At 47.0% G+C, this 15,282-nt stretch overlaps 2 protein-coding genes across 6 annotated transcripts in view; both read left to right on the top strand.

Annotated features, from left to right (window-relative positions):
* PEX26 (peroxisomal biogenesis factor 26) lies at positions 1-10,430 on the top strand. Of its 3 annotated transcripts, XM_090043493.1 has the most exons (6): positions 2-217; positions 1,882-2,022; positions 2,468-2,781; positions 5,371-5,517; positions 6,300-6,451; positions 10,296-10,430. In XM_090043493.1, exons 1-5 carry the CDS (start codon positions 72-74, stop codon positions 6,401-6,403), a joined length of 852 nt encoding a protein of 283 aa, XP_089899619.1. In that variant the 5' UTR covers positions 2-71; the 3' UTR covers positions 6,404-6,451; positions 10,296-10,430. The 3 variants fall into 3 exon arrangements, with proteins under 3 accessions (XP_089899620.1, XP_089899619.1, XP_089899618.1); XM_090043492.1 differs by lacking the exon at positions 10,296-10,430 and having other exon boundaries at positions 6,300-9,266; XM_090043494.1 differs by lacking the exons at positions 5,371-5,517; positions 10,296-10,430 and having other exon boundaries at positions 1-217; positions 6,300-9,266.
* The window catches only part of LOC149866380 (tubulin alpha-8 chain-like), a 21,920-nt gene continuing 16,975 nt past the window's right edge, over positions 10,338-15,282 (top strand). Inside the window, exons 1-2 of one of the 3 annotated variants that reach the window (XM_090043491.1) lie at positions 10,338-10,475; positions 14,728-14,867. In XM_090043491.1, coding sequence (XP_089899617.1) covers positions 14,739-14,867 — 129 coding nt within the window. In that variant the 5' untranslated portion in view covers positions 10,338-10,475; positions 14,728-14,738. Of the gene's footprint in view, positions 10,476-10,615; positions 10,746-11,188; positions 14,868-15,282 lie in introns of those variants that run through there. The other 2 variants (XM_090043489.1, XM_090043488.1) reach the window with 2 other exon arrangements.

Here is a 15,282-nt window from a genome sequence, read left to right on the forward strand (position 1 = left end):
ACACTTCCCGGCGCCCCGCGCGGCGGGCCGGGATCCCTGGAGGCGGGAGGAGGCGGCGGCGGCTGCGAACCATGAAGGTTTCCGCGGGCCCCGCGCCCGGTGCCGCCGCCGCCGCGCTGCTGGAGGAGGCCGCGGATCTGCTCGTGGTGCATGTGGACTTCGCGGCCTCTCTGGACGCCTGCGAGCGCGGCTGCGACCTCCTGGCCGGCCGCCCCGGGTACGGCCTCGGCCACGGCCACGGCCTGGGAGGGGCGGGGGAGCCCTGCCGCGTGCCCGGGCACTGCCGCCTGCCTCCGCCAGGGGCATCGCTGCGGCGGGCACAGGGCTGGCGGGATGACCGGGAGGGAGGGGGTGTCTGTGGCATAGGGCAGAGCAGCAGATCGGAGAGGAAGCACATGGGGGAACAAAAAGTGGGGCGGACGACTGGGTGGAAAGCAAAAAGCAAAGCAGCAGTGCAGGCAGAAAGCAGACTAGCAGGCCAGACAGAAAGCACAGGGCAGGTAGCAGAAAGCAGAACAATACATCAAGTTGGGGGAGAGCATCAGCGTGGCACTCAAGGACCGTGCTGGGCTAATTTGTGGCACGTCTGCCAAAATATTTGGCCGCTGGTGAACTGAGCAGATAGGGGCTGCTGCCAGAATGGCGGTGGTCAGCCTACGGCATGGGCATCACAGGTGACATGGGGCAGATAGGGATGGGGACAGGCAGGAGTAGGGCAGGGAACAGAAAGTGAGCAGCAGACAGGCCAGAGAGTGCAGGATGGAGCAGAAAAGCAGAGCAACAGGTTGGACAGGGGTGCAAGGCAGGGAGCAGAAAGCAGGGCAGATCAGGCAGGGAGCATAAGGCAGGGGACAGAGCAGCAGATAGAGGAGGGAACATAGGGGTAAGAGGCAAAAAGCAAAGCAGCAGATTGGGGGAGGGGATCAGAGTGGCCCTCAGAGAAGGTGTCAGGCTAATTTGTGGAACATCTGCTGAAAAGTTTGGCCCACAGTGCACCAAGGTATTTAAAGGAAGTGGAGAGGGGCCTGGTGATGGTGGTTTCCTGGAAGAAGGGGTTAAAGTTAGTCCCAAAAGTAGAACTGTCTGGTTTAAGATGCACAGTGCGATACTTTGAAAGTTTGCAGGTGAGTGGAAGTTGTTTTGGTTTTATTTGTATTTTATTTTTTTTCTCAGTTGCCATTTTATTGCTGTTCATTGTTTGTATAACACAACCATCCAGTGTCCCCAGCTCAGACCAGCACCTCCTGGTGCTACCTGCTGTAGAAACATTGGAGGATACAGACTGTCAGTGAGCCTGTAGACTAAATAGATGAGATTGATCAAAAGCGTTAGAAAGAAACGTCCCCTTTTGTAAAGGGAGAGCTGAGGCAGAAAAAGATTAAATGACTGGTTACAGGTCCTGAGGATGTAAACAGAAACTGAATCCAATTTCATGGGTTTCAGGCCAGTGCCTTGGGTAGAAGAGAGTCTTTTCTCACTGAATTTTGTTTTGGAGGTTAAGGACGGGGTTGGTTTTGAAGTGTGTTTTGTAAACCATGTATTATTTAGTTTGGAAATCCTAATAATTATCCTAATGCTAAATTTATATTGTGATTGCAGTACTAATAATAATGATGCCAGTTTTTGTCATGCTTTTCTAGTAACACCTTGAATGACTGTTTAGATATAACTGGGTTTATTTTAGTTTTATTAATATGTATAAATGTGGACAAATATGGACAAATCTTTATTACTATTAAAAGGTCTGTGCACATTTATGGAATGAGGAATCTGACCTTAATATTTCCATTCATGCTGCTGGAATGGTCTATTAGCTGAAACTGCTTTGAAACCACATTTCTCAGCAAAGTGCTTATTTGGCCTGTTTCATCCATTGGACAGCTCAGAAGAAGTGAAATGTTCCCTGTGCATTGTGGGGATCCAGGCCCTGTCAGAGATGAACCGGTGGAGAGAAGTACTTTCTTGGGTCCTGCGGTATTACCACACCCCTGAACATCTGCCTCCAAAAATCTTGGAGCTGTGGTGAGTCCCTGCCAATAATTTCTAGATGTGCTGTCTAAAGTAACCAGGTACAGCAACATATACGTTTAGCATGTTCTGTCATTTTTCTCCTTCCTTTTTGCCACCCTTCTTTTTCCAGCCTTGCATGAGAGTAGGACTAGGAGGGGAGGCAGCCACGGCCCCATCCCTAGGCACTGTGTCTGTTGAGAAAGGGGTGGAGAAGTAGCTGCTGCTGCACTGGTGGCTGGCCATGTCGTCGACATCAGCAGCACAGCGGCTGGTACTGCCCCATGTATGCCATTTGTGACCGGGTGTGGAGCTGTGCTGCCATGCCTTTGTTCAGAGGAAACCTTTTTAGAATGAAAGAACAAGTAGGACACTTCATTCTCTGCAGCATCTTTTATCCTTGAGGGTGTCAAGAGGGTAACAGCTTGTGTTTGTAATGTTTATCTTTCTTGCATTCTAGTATCCTTTTATATAGCAGAGTAAGGGAGCCCCATGTGATGTTGGAAGTTGGCAATGAGTGGTTAAGGGATCTAACCAACAAAAGCCTTCCTTCATATGGCACCGTGATGGAGCTCTATCTGTTGCATGTGCTGCTGCCTCTTGGACAGTTTGCAGAAGCAGAGGAACTGGCACAGAGCTGTGAAGTTTTTGACAAGGAGCAACAACTCTTGACTCTCAGTACCATTCATGAGAGGAAGCATCAGTGGGTACACCACGAAGAGATGCAGTCAACTCCCAGAGAGCAGCCTGTCACAGTGAGGCAGAGGGCATTGGGTAGGTTTTCTCTTCCTTTTCATACTCCTGCATTTTTCTTGCAGATTTTAGAAATGCAAGCAATTGAGATTGGGCCAAAATAGTTTTTTAGGTGTCTAATAATAGTTGTCTGTCCCCTTACCTTGGTACTTTCTGAATTGCAGTATCTGTTGTGAGGTCACATCTCTGATAAAGCCCAGGCAAATCTGGGGAAACCCAGAGATGAATACAGTGTTTCTTTTCATAAAGCTGCCCTATGAAGATTGCTGTGGGAATGCAGAGGCTGTACTGTATATTTATGTATTAGCATTTATATACCACACTTCCCAACAAAGGCTCAGGGGGGCATACAGGAGATCCTAGACTTTAAAGACCATAATGGGATATATGGGAGAAGATGGTCATGGCAGGGCCCAGGCCTTTTAGATCAAAACTGGCACTCTGAATTGCTCCTGGTAATCTATTGGGAGCCAGTGCAGACTCTAGTGAGCTAGTTATGTGACTCACCCCCATTAGAAAGCTTGCATTCTGCTCCAGCTGCACCTTTGGCTGGTCCTTGAGGGCAGCCCCACAAAGAGTACATTGCAGTAGTCTAGCCTTGAGCTTATGAAGGCATAGATGATGGTGGCCAGATCTCAGTTGGAAAGAAAAGGTTGCAACCTTTATACCAATGAAGTTGGTGAAAGGCACTCCTAAGCACTGTTGCCACCTGGTGACCCAGGTGTAGCAGAGGATGCAGGAGCACCCCAAAGCTGTGAATCTGATGGACAGAAGGAAACCGAACCCTATCAGTGATAGGTGTTTAAACCCTGCCCTCCAGGTTATGCTGACTGCCCATCACCATCACCTCTGTCTTGTCTGGATTCAGCTTTAGCTGGCTCATTTGCATCCAGTCCCCAGCTGCAGCCAGGCATCGGGAAAGGACAGCCTGCAGAGTCCAGGTTATTTTAGATAAGAAAGAAAACGTTGGGTGTCATCAGCATACTGATGTCACCACGCTACAAATATCTGTATGATCTCACCCAGCGGCCTTGCATACACATTGAACAGGGTGATAGGGTGGTTCCAAGAGGATGGTGAACTATCACTCATCACCACCTTCTGGAACCTCTCTCCTAAGAAAGGGCAGAACCAGTTAAGTGTGGTCCCACATATACCCTCCAGGCTATGCAAATGCTTTTTCAGCACCTCATGGTCAACTGAACCAAGGAAACATCTTAGCAAGATTAACAGGGCACAGTTTCCCTAGTCAATCTCCAAGGAAAGATTGTCAGCCAAGGCCATTAGGATAGCCTCCATGCTGTATTTAGGGCAAAAGCCAGACTAACAAGGCTTCAGAAATCAAATTGCATTTATATGTGCTGTTGGGTGACCACAGTTCAATTATCTGCCCCAAAAAAGGGGAGCTTGGAGATAGGTAGTGGAGCTTGGTAGTTAGATGGGGAGTCAGAGTCAAGTAATAGAGGCTGAACAGTCTCAGACTTTAGAATGTCTGGTCCCTTGCCCACCCAAGGGGAGGCATTGACAGTCCTTGCCAGCAATAACTTCAGTCTCCCTTAGCATTTTATTTACAAGCTAGGAGGGGCACAGACCCAGGTCATAGCTGGTTGCCTGTATCCCCCCCAGAGTACATCCTGTGTCAGTGGGTGACAGTCATTGAAACTGATCCATATAAACTGGACAAAACAACCTCCTCAACTCTGAACTCTGACTCTTTAACAAAAGTAGTGGTCCCCAAGACACATCGTCCTGTAACACTGTACCAAAATATACCAAAATACTCCTATATTTTGTCTGTGAGGAAGGTGGGGCAAGCTGGGTGGGAAAGGACAAACTCTTCACTGCAGACTCTAGACAATTTGGTTTCTGAGCGGGGCATTCTGGGTTAGCTAAACTATTCAGCACCTGGAACAGTTCTGCTGAACTGCAGTTTGCAGATGCAGATGCGGTGGCAGTGGAGAAGAAAAGCATCTTCACTGTCACCCTGACATACCTTTGGTCTTTAAGAAGAATCTGCACCACAGTCAGTCATCTTCAATATGGGTTAAGAGCCATCTTCTTTCTAACTGCCTGCCCTTCTGCTTCAGGTCTCCTGCATACCAGGGGGGAACTGTGCTGCTGCCACAGAGGGAGTGGATGCCTGGGTGCCCTTGGGTCTGTGGCTATAGTCAGTGTGCTATTCCACAAACTGACAAAGCCATTGACAGAATAGCCAGCAAGGCCAGTGGGAACATACCCCAGGGGGCTCTGGAATCTCAGTGGCTTCATGAATCTCTGGGGACAGATCAGTTTAGATCACTATCCCAGCGAGGATACTGGAGGACAGGGATCTGCCCTTTAGAAGGTAGGGGTCCAACTATGACAGGTGTCTTAATGACCTCCATCCCCACCTCCCCTGATAAATGGAGCTCCTGTATTCAGGCAGAGGAAAAACAAAGCATACCCTGTCTCATGTTGGCCCAGTTGCTCCCGAGGATATCTCCGTGGAAGTCATGAAGTCAGTGAAGACCTGCTTCAGCCCCGAAGTGGGGATATTGAAGGTCACTCAAGACATAAGTTTCTGTCTTGTGTTGCCTGTCTTCTCACACTACTTTTTGTCTCTTGTTCCAGGCTCTCTACCTGAAAAGTTCTTGAGCATGCTGAAACTTCTACATAGAGTACTGAGGTTCATGTCAAGCCACTTCTGTTTTATCTCTTACAAAAAGATGCTATTAGCTGCTTTTATGCTATACCTTGTTGTGGTGAGACTCGACCCAGGTATGGGATTAAGGCTTCAGCATGTTACATGTCATTTGTTATGGCTGCGAATAAAAAATCAGAAACTGCTAGAGATGGGCTTTATTCATGCTTCTCTCATTAGAATATGGTGTATTAGTGGTGGGTATGTGGCAGCTCTCAGCTACCCTCAGTTTCTTTCTGAATTATTACAATGAAATGTGTAGGCCAGCTGGATACACATTCCTCAGCCTTCCCAACAGGTGGTGATGTAGGTAATTATTTTGGAGCACAGACTTTTGGGGTGTGGAAGTCCACATATACTCTAGGCCCTATATCCATCTGTCAGCCAGAAATGCTGCAGGAGTGGCGGCAGTCAGAAGTCCAGATTGGTAAAAATGGTTGCTACCACAGGACTTCAGAAAGGGAAAATAAAATTCTGACATTAACTTTGAGACCCAATTAAGGTACAAGGCAAAGCAAAACTACCCTAAAATGCACTTATTAGTACTTAATAAGTTCACTTTGCAATGAGTGTTTCTAGTGACTGGAATAGTCCTAGGAAATATAATCATTAATAGTACCCTGCTGCTAGGCTTCAACTGACAGGTGAGTCTAATGTCCAAATCAGCCTTTGTGTACTGCAGTGTAGCTCACCAGAGTTGAGTGCTCTTTGCCCTGAAGCTTCCTGCTCCTGGTCAGGAGAAAGTAGGCTTCCACTTGCCCTAGTCGGGATCAGACCAGTGTAACTCTGAATGTAATGTTTTTTGCACTTACCTCTGTAACAAATCTCTCCCTCTCTCTTTTTTTCCCTTGCCCTGCAGCTGCTCCCACATCCCTGCCCTTCCTTTACAAGCTGATCCACCTTTTCCATCAGGCCTGGGCAGCTGTGTTTTCTCCACCCCACAAGCCTCAAGTTCAAGACTAAGTGGTTTTGACGTTTGAAGCAAGTCTTTTTGACTCCTGTAATATGCAGGTGACAGCTTGTCATAAGGATTGTATCAGGTTCTTCCCTAAGACCAGTGTACTTGTTAAAATGACCCCATATGGGATTCAGCACAAATCATTTTTCTCTTTTCAAAGTAGGGACCTGGTTCAGTGCTGTGGAGGTTGAAATGTCTTTAGTTACTGGTCTCCCTTGTCAGGCTCTGGGGCATGGTTCTCTGTATGGAGAAGTGGGCATGAGGGGTTTTAGCTCCTATCATAATCTAAACCTTCCTTAGATGACTGTTAAAATGATTTGATTTTGAACAGCTCTGAAATGAGAGTTGTGTGGCCAACTGCAGTGACAGCCATTTTGGGAGGATGTGCCATCTTTGCAGTTGCGTTTGAGATTGTTTCTGAGTAGTGGGAGTGGAATTCCAGAGGGCACGCATGTAAAAGATGTCACAGTACTGGGTCTGTACTGAACAGTGGGAATCAAACAGCTGTCCTGCCTGGGCACCCTTTCAGAACCCAGTTTTTGCAGCATTAAGATGTAGGCCATTTCTGCAAAACATGATGAAACATTGGGGCCTGAAAACAAGAGTCCATCATTTACGGGGACCAGAGTTTTCTCTTGTGATTCTGATGCTTAGCACAGGCATTCTGGATTTAACAATCACATTTAAGTAGATACATCGAGGTGATGGGTCACCCAGGTCATTCTCTCCCCTGTCCAGGAACACTGGGCTCAGCATAAGACATTAGAAAATTTCTTGCCTATTAGCTAATTGTCAATGATAATGCTCAGGTTTGGATGAACAATATATGTGGTTGGTGAGAGGCAACCATGCTGTACTTGTTTTTATTAAAATGCTCTATATTTATTATTGTCATATCTGTTGGGAAATAGGAACTTGCTAAATAGCTTAAGTTCCCTCCCCTTTTCACTTTTTTCTTAAGTGTCTTCTGTAATAGTATTTACTTAGACATCCAACAAATATTTTAAAACCTAGCCTGGTTAGGAGTAACCATCCAGTAGCAATATTGTACTCTGTTTACAATTAAATTAATAGACAACAGAATACAGCTTCTTCTCTCCTCCCCTCCCCCTTCCAACTCATGCTTTCCCAGTGCTGTAACAAATAGTTTGCAGTCTTTGCACACTGTTCTGATAATCAGCAGATTAATGCTACTTTGGGGGGAGCAAGCAAACAGGAGTCAAAGGGTCCTCATGGAGAACACTCTGCCAATAGTTCCCTTATGTCTTCTGAGAGGGCTGTAGATCAGGTGTCTTAGCTGACTGCTGCTGCTAACATTACATAAAGGAAAAGAAATGTTGAGGCAGATTCCAATCCACTCTCCAAACTCCTCTTCCTACTGGAAAATCACTGCAGAATCTGGCACAGTGTCCTGCGACCACAGTCCCCTCTATACATTGTGTATTTCCGTCTGCCTCTTACAATGTCCATGTCAGGTAGTAACTATTTCTAGTCTCTCAAAATGGCAGCAGCACAGAGCTGCATGCTTTGCTAGCTGTCCCAACCCTGTTGAGTCTGAGCCTTCACTGCTAAAGAAAGGTGAAGGTATGCATGTCTGTTTTTATCATAAGATAAAATCATAGAGGAAATGAGGCATAACAGTGTTACTGTGACGTAAACTAGGCAAGGTCACTTAAGGACGGGGTGGGGGAGGGGGAGGAGAAGTGGGGAATATAGCCTTGACCCCCCTTATCAACCTGGCAGTAAAAACTCCAGTTCTTGTTTTCTGGGGAGGCTGCAGTCCTTCCAGCTGGGCCAGTTCCTGCTGAGTCTTGTGATCTGGCGATGCAGCTGGGAACCATGTTGTACAGGAGCAGCCTGTGGGTAGGGGATGGGAGAAGCGGTGGCAGCGGGCAGGAAAGCAGGGGAATGGTGGCAGCAGGCAAGGGGGTGAGTGGCAGTGAGCGGTTGGACAGGCATTAGTGCAGTGACAGCTGGGCGGGAGTGTGGGGCCTGCACCAGTGCCCCAGGGCCAGTGGGGGTCCAGAGCAGGGCAGCAACCCCCATGTCCCCCACCCCCCACAATATACAAGAGTAAGACTTCATTTTAAGCTATTGTGCAGTCACCTCTGTACACTACACAAACGCATGTACATCCAGACAAAACATTTTTTGAAATCAAATTAATAAATGTTATAATAGATGTTTGATTTTTAGAATATAATTTGGTAGTTTTCTGGTTCCGAGATGGCAAACGCGCCTTGCCGAAAGGAGTACTTATGAGGGCAAGGTGAGGGACTTCTGGTGGCAAAGGTCAGGGGTTAGGGGGTGGGACTTCTGGTCCCAAGATGGTGACCAGGGGCGGGGCACCTGTCAAGGAGCAGAGCAACCCATGTGGCCCTCGACAGCTTGCCAGAACTCTGTAAGTGGCCCTCCAACTGAAATAATTGCCTGCCCCTGCTCTATATTCTGGTGCCCAATCTTTAATAAGGCAGATATTTTAAAGAAATACTTACATTTAGTGTGTTGACATTTTTAGAGTTTTCTAATCATTCTTTGGGAAATATTTCTGTTTGAGTGCATACTGCAGCCCTGATGGTGCAGACACATGTAACTTAAGTCAGGGAGTTGAGCAAATTTAATCAACTTACTAGTTCCACTGAACTCAAGTACATAGTGTTTGCAGAGTCGGGGTCTATATTTTCATGGAATAGGTTGACAGATTCATCAATAATTGCTTGGAGCATCTTCCTTAACTTTTGATTAAAAATTAAATATGTTGCATCATTACTTGAAAACCAGTGTTTTTTGTCTTTCTGTTTAAGACTTCAAAATTGGCAGAAATGGCAGAAATTTACAACCAAAAATAAAGTATTTGATTCTTCTTTAGTTGTATTTTTCTCTTTCCTTTACCTTTAATTAGAAATTTTTTGTTGTCGTGTTGGGGTGGGGACGGCTGGAAATGCCACCATATATCTCATACCTGTGAGATTATTTTGCCATCAAATTCATATGTGTGTATTTTGAAGGGGAAAGAGAGACTGTGTATGTCTCTCTGAACAAATAGCTCCAGATGTAGGTGTTTGGGATGATTCCATTGTCTCCCCCTGTCTTGCAGGATGCTAATATCTACACTTCTACATATTTTCTGCAGGTGAAGGGTTGAAAAATGCCACTGAACAGGGTGGCCTCCACAAAGACAAGATTGTCTAAGAGGGAGGTGAAGGCCTGGAGCTAATGGAATGTTCTCTTTGTTGCATACAGATGAGCAGATAATCTACCAGTGAGAATTCTTTAGGCATACGTCTGCCCTCAAACCACTGAATTGCTTTAGCCCCTAGAATTTATAGCATCTGAAATAACACGCTTACTACCATTCTTCCTTTGCTACCTTCTGTCACTAAACCACTACTTTAAATGCCCTCATTGACATTGCCCCATGCACTTATGATAATTCAATACATTTGTTAATAACCATATTTTGTTACAAACTAACTTCAGCTATTCATTAGCTATTTGTTAATGAGTGTTAAATTTTGGTAGTTAATAGCAAGGTCTCTATAGGAACATAGAAAAGTTACAGTCTTTTTAAGGGGATCATTTCATAGACATTAGGGCTGGAAGGGACCTTGAAGATCAAGTCCAGCCCCCTGCCCTAGGGGCAGGATGTCACGTAGGGCAAAGTATCCCAGCATGGTAAGCATCCAAACATTTCTTGAATGAGTCCAGAGTAGGTGCCTGCACCACTTCTGGAGGGAATCTATTTTGGGGGGCTTGGACAGTGAAGAAATTTTTCCTTATGCCCAGCCTAAAATGGGCTTGGATGAGTTTATGACCAATAGTCCTTGTTATCCCTTCGGGCGCTCTGGTGAACAGATGTTCCCTCAGATCCTGATGTACACCCTTATGTACTTATAGGCATCCACCAGGTCCCCCGTGAGCCTGCACTTCTCCAGGATGAAGAGTCCTATGCCTGTCAGCCTCTCTTCATAAGGCCTCTGATCATGCACATGGCTCTCCTCTGGACTCTCTCAAGCTTCTCGACATCCTTCTTGAATTATGGACCCAAAATTGGACATAGTACTTCAGCTCACCAAGGTGGGAGGATGACATCCTTAGGTTTACTTGAGAAGCATCTATCAATGCAAACCAGACTTTTGTTTGCTTTACCAGCTGCGACATCTCATTGGCTCATTCATCTTATGGTCAATCATGACCCTCAAGTGTCTTTCAGCCATGGTGTGAGCGAGCGTAGCGCTGCTGAGCCTGTAAGAGTGCTGTGGGTTGTTTTTCCCCGAGGTGGAGTACCTTGCATTTACTGGTATTGAACATGAGTACCTTGCATTTATTGGTATTGAACATCATCAGGTTTGTATTCACCCACTTATTAAGTTTATTCAAGTCAGCCTGGATCAAACTCATCAGATTTGCTTGTGCAGTTGAGGAACTAACTCTTTAGTCAGAAAGCACGCTACTGCAAACATGCTCATTAGGGGTGCACCAATAAAGATTTTCTTGGCCGATACCGATAGTTGATTATTAACCAGCCATATTGGCTGATACCAATCCAATAGCCAGTTTACAGGGATACAGCTGGGCAGCTTGAAAAGCAGTATCCTGCCAGTAGGTCTGAGCGGGAGGGGGTGTGAAGGAAGGCAGAGGGATGAGGCGGGCAGATGGAGGCCCCCATGGTGAGGGAGGGAGTGGGGCAGGGGCAGGTGCCACCCAGCCAGGGCAATGAATAGGACCCCCAGGCCAAGAGAGGGATGAAACCGCAGGTGGCTTGTCCAAGGGTTGCGAGGTGGGGCAGCTCTCTGCCACTGTGCATATTCGTGGGAAAGGCACGGGGGTCAAGTTCTCCCCGGATTCGTGCACGGGGCAAGGGCGGGCTACCTGCTGCAGGCTTGGGCCAGGGGTTGCACCAGACTTCCTGGCAGGGGCAGGGAGGGCACTGTGCTGGGGCTTTCCTCGGAGCGGGTGGGGTGGGGATGGGGCAGGCAGTGGCGGCAGTGCTGAGAGGGGTGACTAGACCCCACCAAGTAGCCCTCAGCACTGCACCTGCTCAGGGCACCAGGGCTCCTGAGGGAAAGGCAGCAGGGCAGAGTGCCTTGAGTAGGGGTGGTGTTAGGTGGGGGTTGGGTATCTATAGCCACCCCAAAATTTCCCGTAGCAACCCCTCCCAGTGCCGACACTCACCCCACCCCAGCCCACCTTGAGTGCAGCCCACAGTGGACAACCTGCCTGCCCCTGCCCTGTGCTCAGATCTGGGGGGCAGATGCCCCCCATGCCTCCCCCAGGGATACGTGCAGCAGCAGAGAGCTTCCCCCCACCTCCCCAGCCCTCCATACCCTCTGGATGGACTGCCTGTGGTTCTGTCCTGCTCCTGGCCCCAGGGTCCTATTTATTGCCCTGGCTGAGGAGTGCCTGCCCCTGCCCCATTCCCTCCCTCACTGTGAGGGCCTCAATCTGCCCATTCCCCCCACACAGACTTACTGGCAGGGTGTTGCTGTTCAAGCTGTCAGGTTGCATTCCTGGCTGCGTGCATGCTGTGGCTGCGTTCATGTACATGATATTTATCAGTGACATCATCAGCCCAAAGAAGTCAATTGCCAATCCCATTCATTTTTCTGTTAGTGGTGCTGATCCAGTATGCAACCAATATATCAGTGCAGCTCTACTGCTCATGCATGACACAGCTTATTGTATGGCTTGATGCCTTTCCCGTGATTAATTTAATCCACATTTGAGCACTGTGGAAACAAGAAAGAAGAAACACTTAATAACAGAGAATTTTGCTATGAACAATCTATAGCAGAGGTGTCAAACTCATCTGGCCCTGTGGGCTGGATGAAAGACACTGGGTCGGATTGGGTCTGACCCCTTGTGCTGCATAAAGTGCCATGACACTGGGTCCAACTTGTGCACTGTATGCAGCACAGGCCAACCCCAGGGCTCACTGCATGTGGTGCATGGCCTGAGGCAGTGATGCCAGCTAGACATGGGTCTAGAACTTGTGCTGCTGCAGAGCATGCTCTGAAGCCAGAGTGTGCTGTAGGTGGTGCATGAGCTAGAGCAGCCTCATGCACTGTGGCACAGTGGGCCAGCACAGGGCTCACATTGCACGTGGCAGCCCAGTGGCCTGGTTCTGTGCATTGGCTTCAGCCTGGCCTGATTTGGATACTGAGCACCTAACTTTCAGAGATGTAGATTGGCAGATCGCCACCTTTTATGTTGGGGACAGACATTCAGAAATCCTGAATTCAGAATTGATTCAATCTTTGCAGGTTACTCTAACCTGCCCAGGTTGAATTGGTTTGAATTGGATTCAGTTCAATCATACAGACATTCCCTCTGGACTGAAGAAATGCAGGCACATGCTTGTAGTAGCTCAGGCTAGAAGCTAGGGGGCACTAGAGCAGCCATCCCTTCCTTTCCTTAGATCTGAGCTCAGGGGTATAGTCAGGCCCCAGCAGGATGCTCTTATTAGGGTGGGGTGTAAACCCCTACCCTGGCCTGCACCGCCTCAAGCTGTTCCCTGCTCACAGCTCAAGGGGTGGGAGTGTTGCCAGACCCCAGCCCTTCGCTAGCACTCAGAGGTGGGTGTGTGTGTGTGCAGTGCATGCATCTATCGATTATACTGAGCTTTTCAATCTCCCTCTCCCTGCTTCTGCTGGTTTGCAGCCCTTATGAAGGTAACTGATAAAGCCAGCAGGGGGCTCAGCCCATCAACAAAACAAATGCCTCTCATTAGTTCAAGCTCTTCTTAAACAGCTTTTTCCGAAGAAGGAAGGAGGGGCATTACTGCTGACCTATTGATTAGGTCTACAAAGCCATATGCGGACCCATGGGGCTAGGGTCCATGCTGTGGAAGATAGAAGAGAGCAGGGAATCCCTGCTTGAGCAGCAAGGGAAGCCAGGCAGACCCTACTTGTGCTGCAGTCTCCCCTGAAGCTCTGACTAGGGAGCAAAAGGGTGGGACCAATCTATTCTCTGGAGCAGAGAGCCACACACAGAGCTGCAAAGCATCTGGGATGCTGGGTGACTCTGGTTTAACTTAAACCAGGAAGGGGTCTGGGATAGATATTGCATAAACTGGTTTGACCTAAATCAGTCAAGTCTGATACTTTAGCCATGTTTATCTTAAACCATTCAGTTTCAGCTATTTTTGAAATGGGTTTATGTGCACTGAACTTGTATTCTGTTACAGGTGTACCAGTTTCTGATCACTTAAATTGATTTATGTATAATGTCTGTCCCTAGCCTTAAGGCTGTGGGCTGAATTGGCCCATTTTGGGTCAGAAGTGGGCAGGCAGGTGCTAGCTGCTGCCACCACTTTTCACAGCAGTGGCATGGGGAAAGTGTTCACAGCTGGTGCTTTTTCCCACCATGGTAGGGTGACTGCTGCCAGTACCAAATGCTGCTGAAGCCCCATGTCAGCTGCCCAATTCAAATGGCTTCACAGGTCGGATCTGGCACATGGTCATAGGTAGTTCACCTCTGATATACATGTACAGCATCTACAGCTGAACCTTTCTCACTTGGAGTTTTGGATGCTTGGTGGATCTGAAAACTGGTTCCCCGTTTTTAAGGAGGATTTCATAGAATTTCAGATTAGTGAACACTACTCAGAGAGGGGTGAGACAGGAAATGAAGATGAATTGAAAATGAAAGCAAAACATCTGTCTAATGAGGCTCATGATCCAAATGTAATTGTTATAGATGCAAAGTGAAAAGAAATCTACTTCTCTAACACTGTTAAGTAATACCATTTTATGTTTACTTAGCATCCTTTAAAGGATTGTTGGATAAATGGGCTGTAAATATGGTGTACATCATAAGTCTACCTGGCTTAGATTTTGCTTTGTGAAAACTTTTCAGTTTTAAAAAGCTGTTTTTTAAACCATTTTTCTGGTTGTAATGAAACTGAGACTTTTGAAAGTCATTATAAAACATCTGTGCTTTGAGTAAAAAGATCAGGTTTCTGATATGTAATTTGTTCTCAGGCTGACTGGAAAATGAATATGTTTCCAAGAAATGTTTTGATGTAAAATTCTTCAATGACGAAAGCCTTTAGCTTAAAATCTTCCACCTCCAAATTTATTGTAAAGAATTAATGGGGAAGTTTTCATAAAGAATGAGCTCAGGGAAGAGGGAGATGAGTATGAGAGATTACTGGGGAAAAAAATGGACTGGGGGGGGCGTGTATGTGGTTTCAATGGGCTTGCCTTGTTAATATGTGTGTGAGAGAAAGAGAGAGGAGGTTGGTGATGTAATCATGCAGTGGGTGAGAAGTGAAGGTTGCCTTGGGGAGATTATGACCTCTTTTCATATCTGCACTGTGATGTTGTAGGACACTAGCTGATGTGGGATGTATGGCCTGTGTGCTCTCCCACCAAGCAGCTTAGAGAGAGATACAGCAGGGGAAACATCAATATCCAAAGCTGCTGGTCCTCATCAAAAAGAGAAGAGCACATCACTGGAGGCACCATGGTAAGGAGAAATGCAGGAGTTCCCCACTCCAGGAGGGAACAAAATGTTCTGCGGGGATGGGGACAATGAGATCGCTGTCTCTTTACAGTAACCTGCTTTGCTTTGGAGTTGGTTGATGGGTTGAGGATCAAGGATGCTTTTTGCTTCAGAGTTTGGAATCGAATTGAAGGTAGACAGGCCCAGAAATTAATGCTGTTGGTTCATAGGGCTTGTGGTTGTTTAAACTAACATCCTGCAGGGAATTTCACTTTCTTGTTCCTGCGCCGAGCCCAGTTGTTTTAGCTGAAATTGAGTAAATCTTTTGGAAAGACATCCAAGTTTAATTTATATACTACGTGTGATTTGGAATCTAATCCAGTCTGATCTTAAACTCACTTAAAAATTTAATTCCAGTTTAAATTTTTATAGCTTCAGG

Source organism: Crocodylus siamensis, chromosome 4, assembly GCF_052110815.1.
Source record: "Crocodylus siamensis isolate JL-2025a chromosome 4, ASM5211081v1, whole genome shotgun sequence".
NCBI classification, from domain to species: domain Eukaryota; kingdom Metazoa; phylum Chordata; order Crocodylia; family Crocodylidae; genus Crocodylus; species Crocodylus siamensis.

Bases quoted from the DNA above. Each gene is read 5' to 3' on its own strand.
- PEX26 (XM_090043493.1), top strand. From the start codon at position 72: ATGAAGGTTTCCGCGGGCCCCGCGCCCGGTGCCGCCGCCGCCGCGCTG. The intron at 218-1,881 runs GTACGGCCTCGG...TCCATTGGACAG, and splicing joins CTCCTGGCCGGCCGCCCCGG to CTCAGAAGAAGTGAAATGTT. The intron at 5,518-6,299 runs GTATGGGATTAA...CTTGCCCTGCAG, and splicing joins TGTGGTGAGACTCGACCCAG to CTGCTCCCACATCCCTGCCC.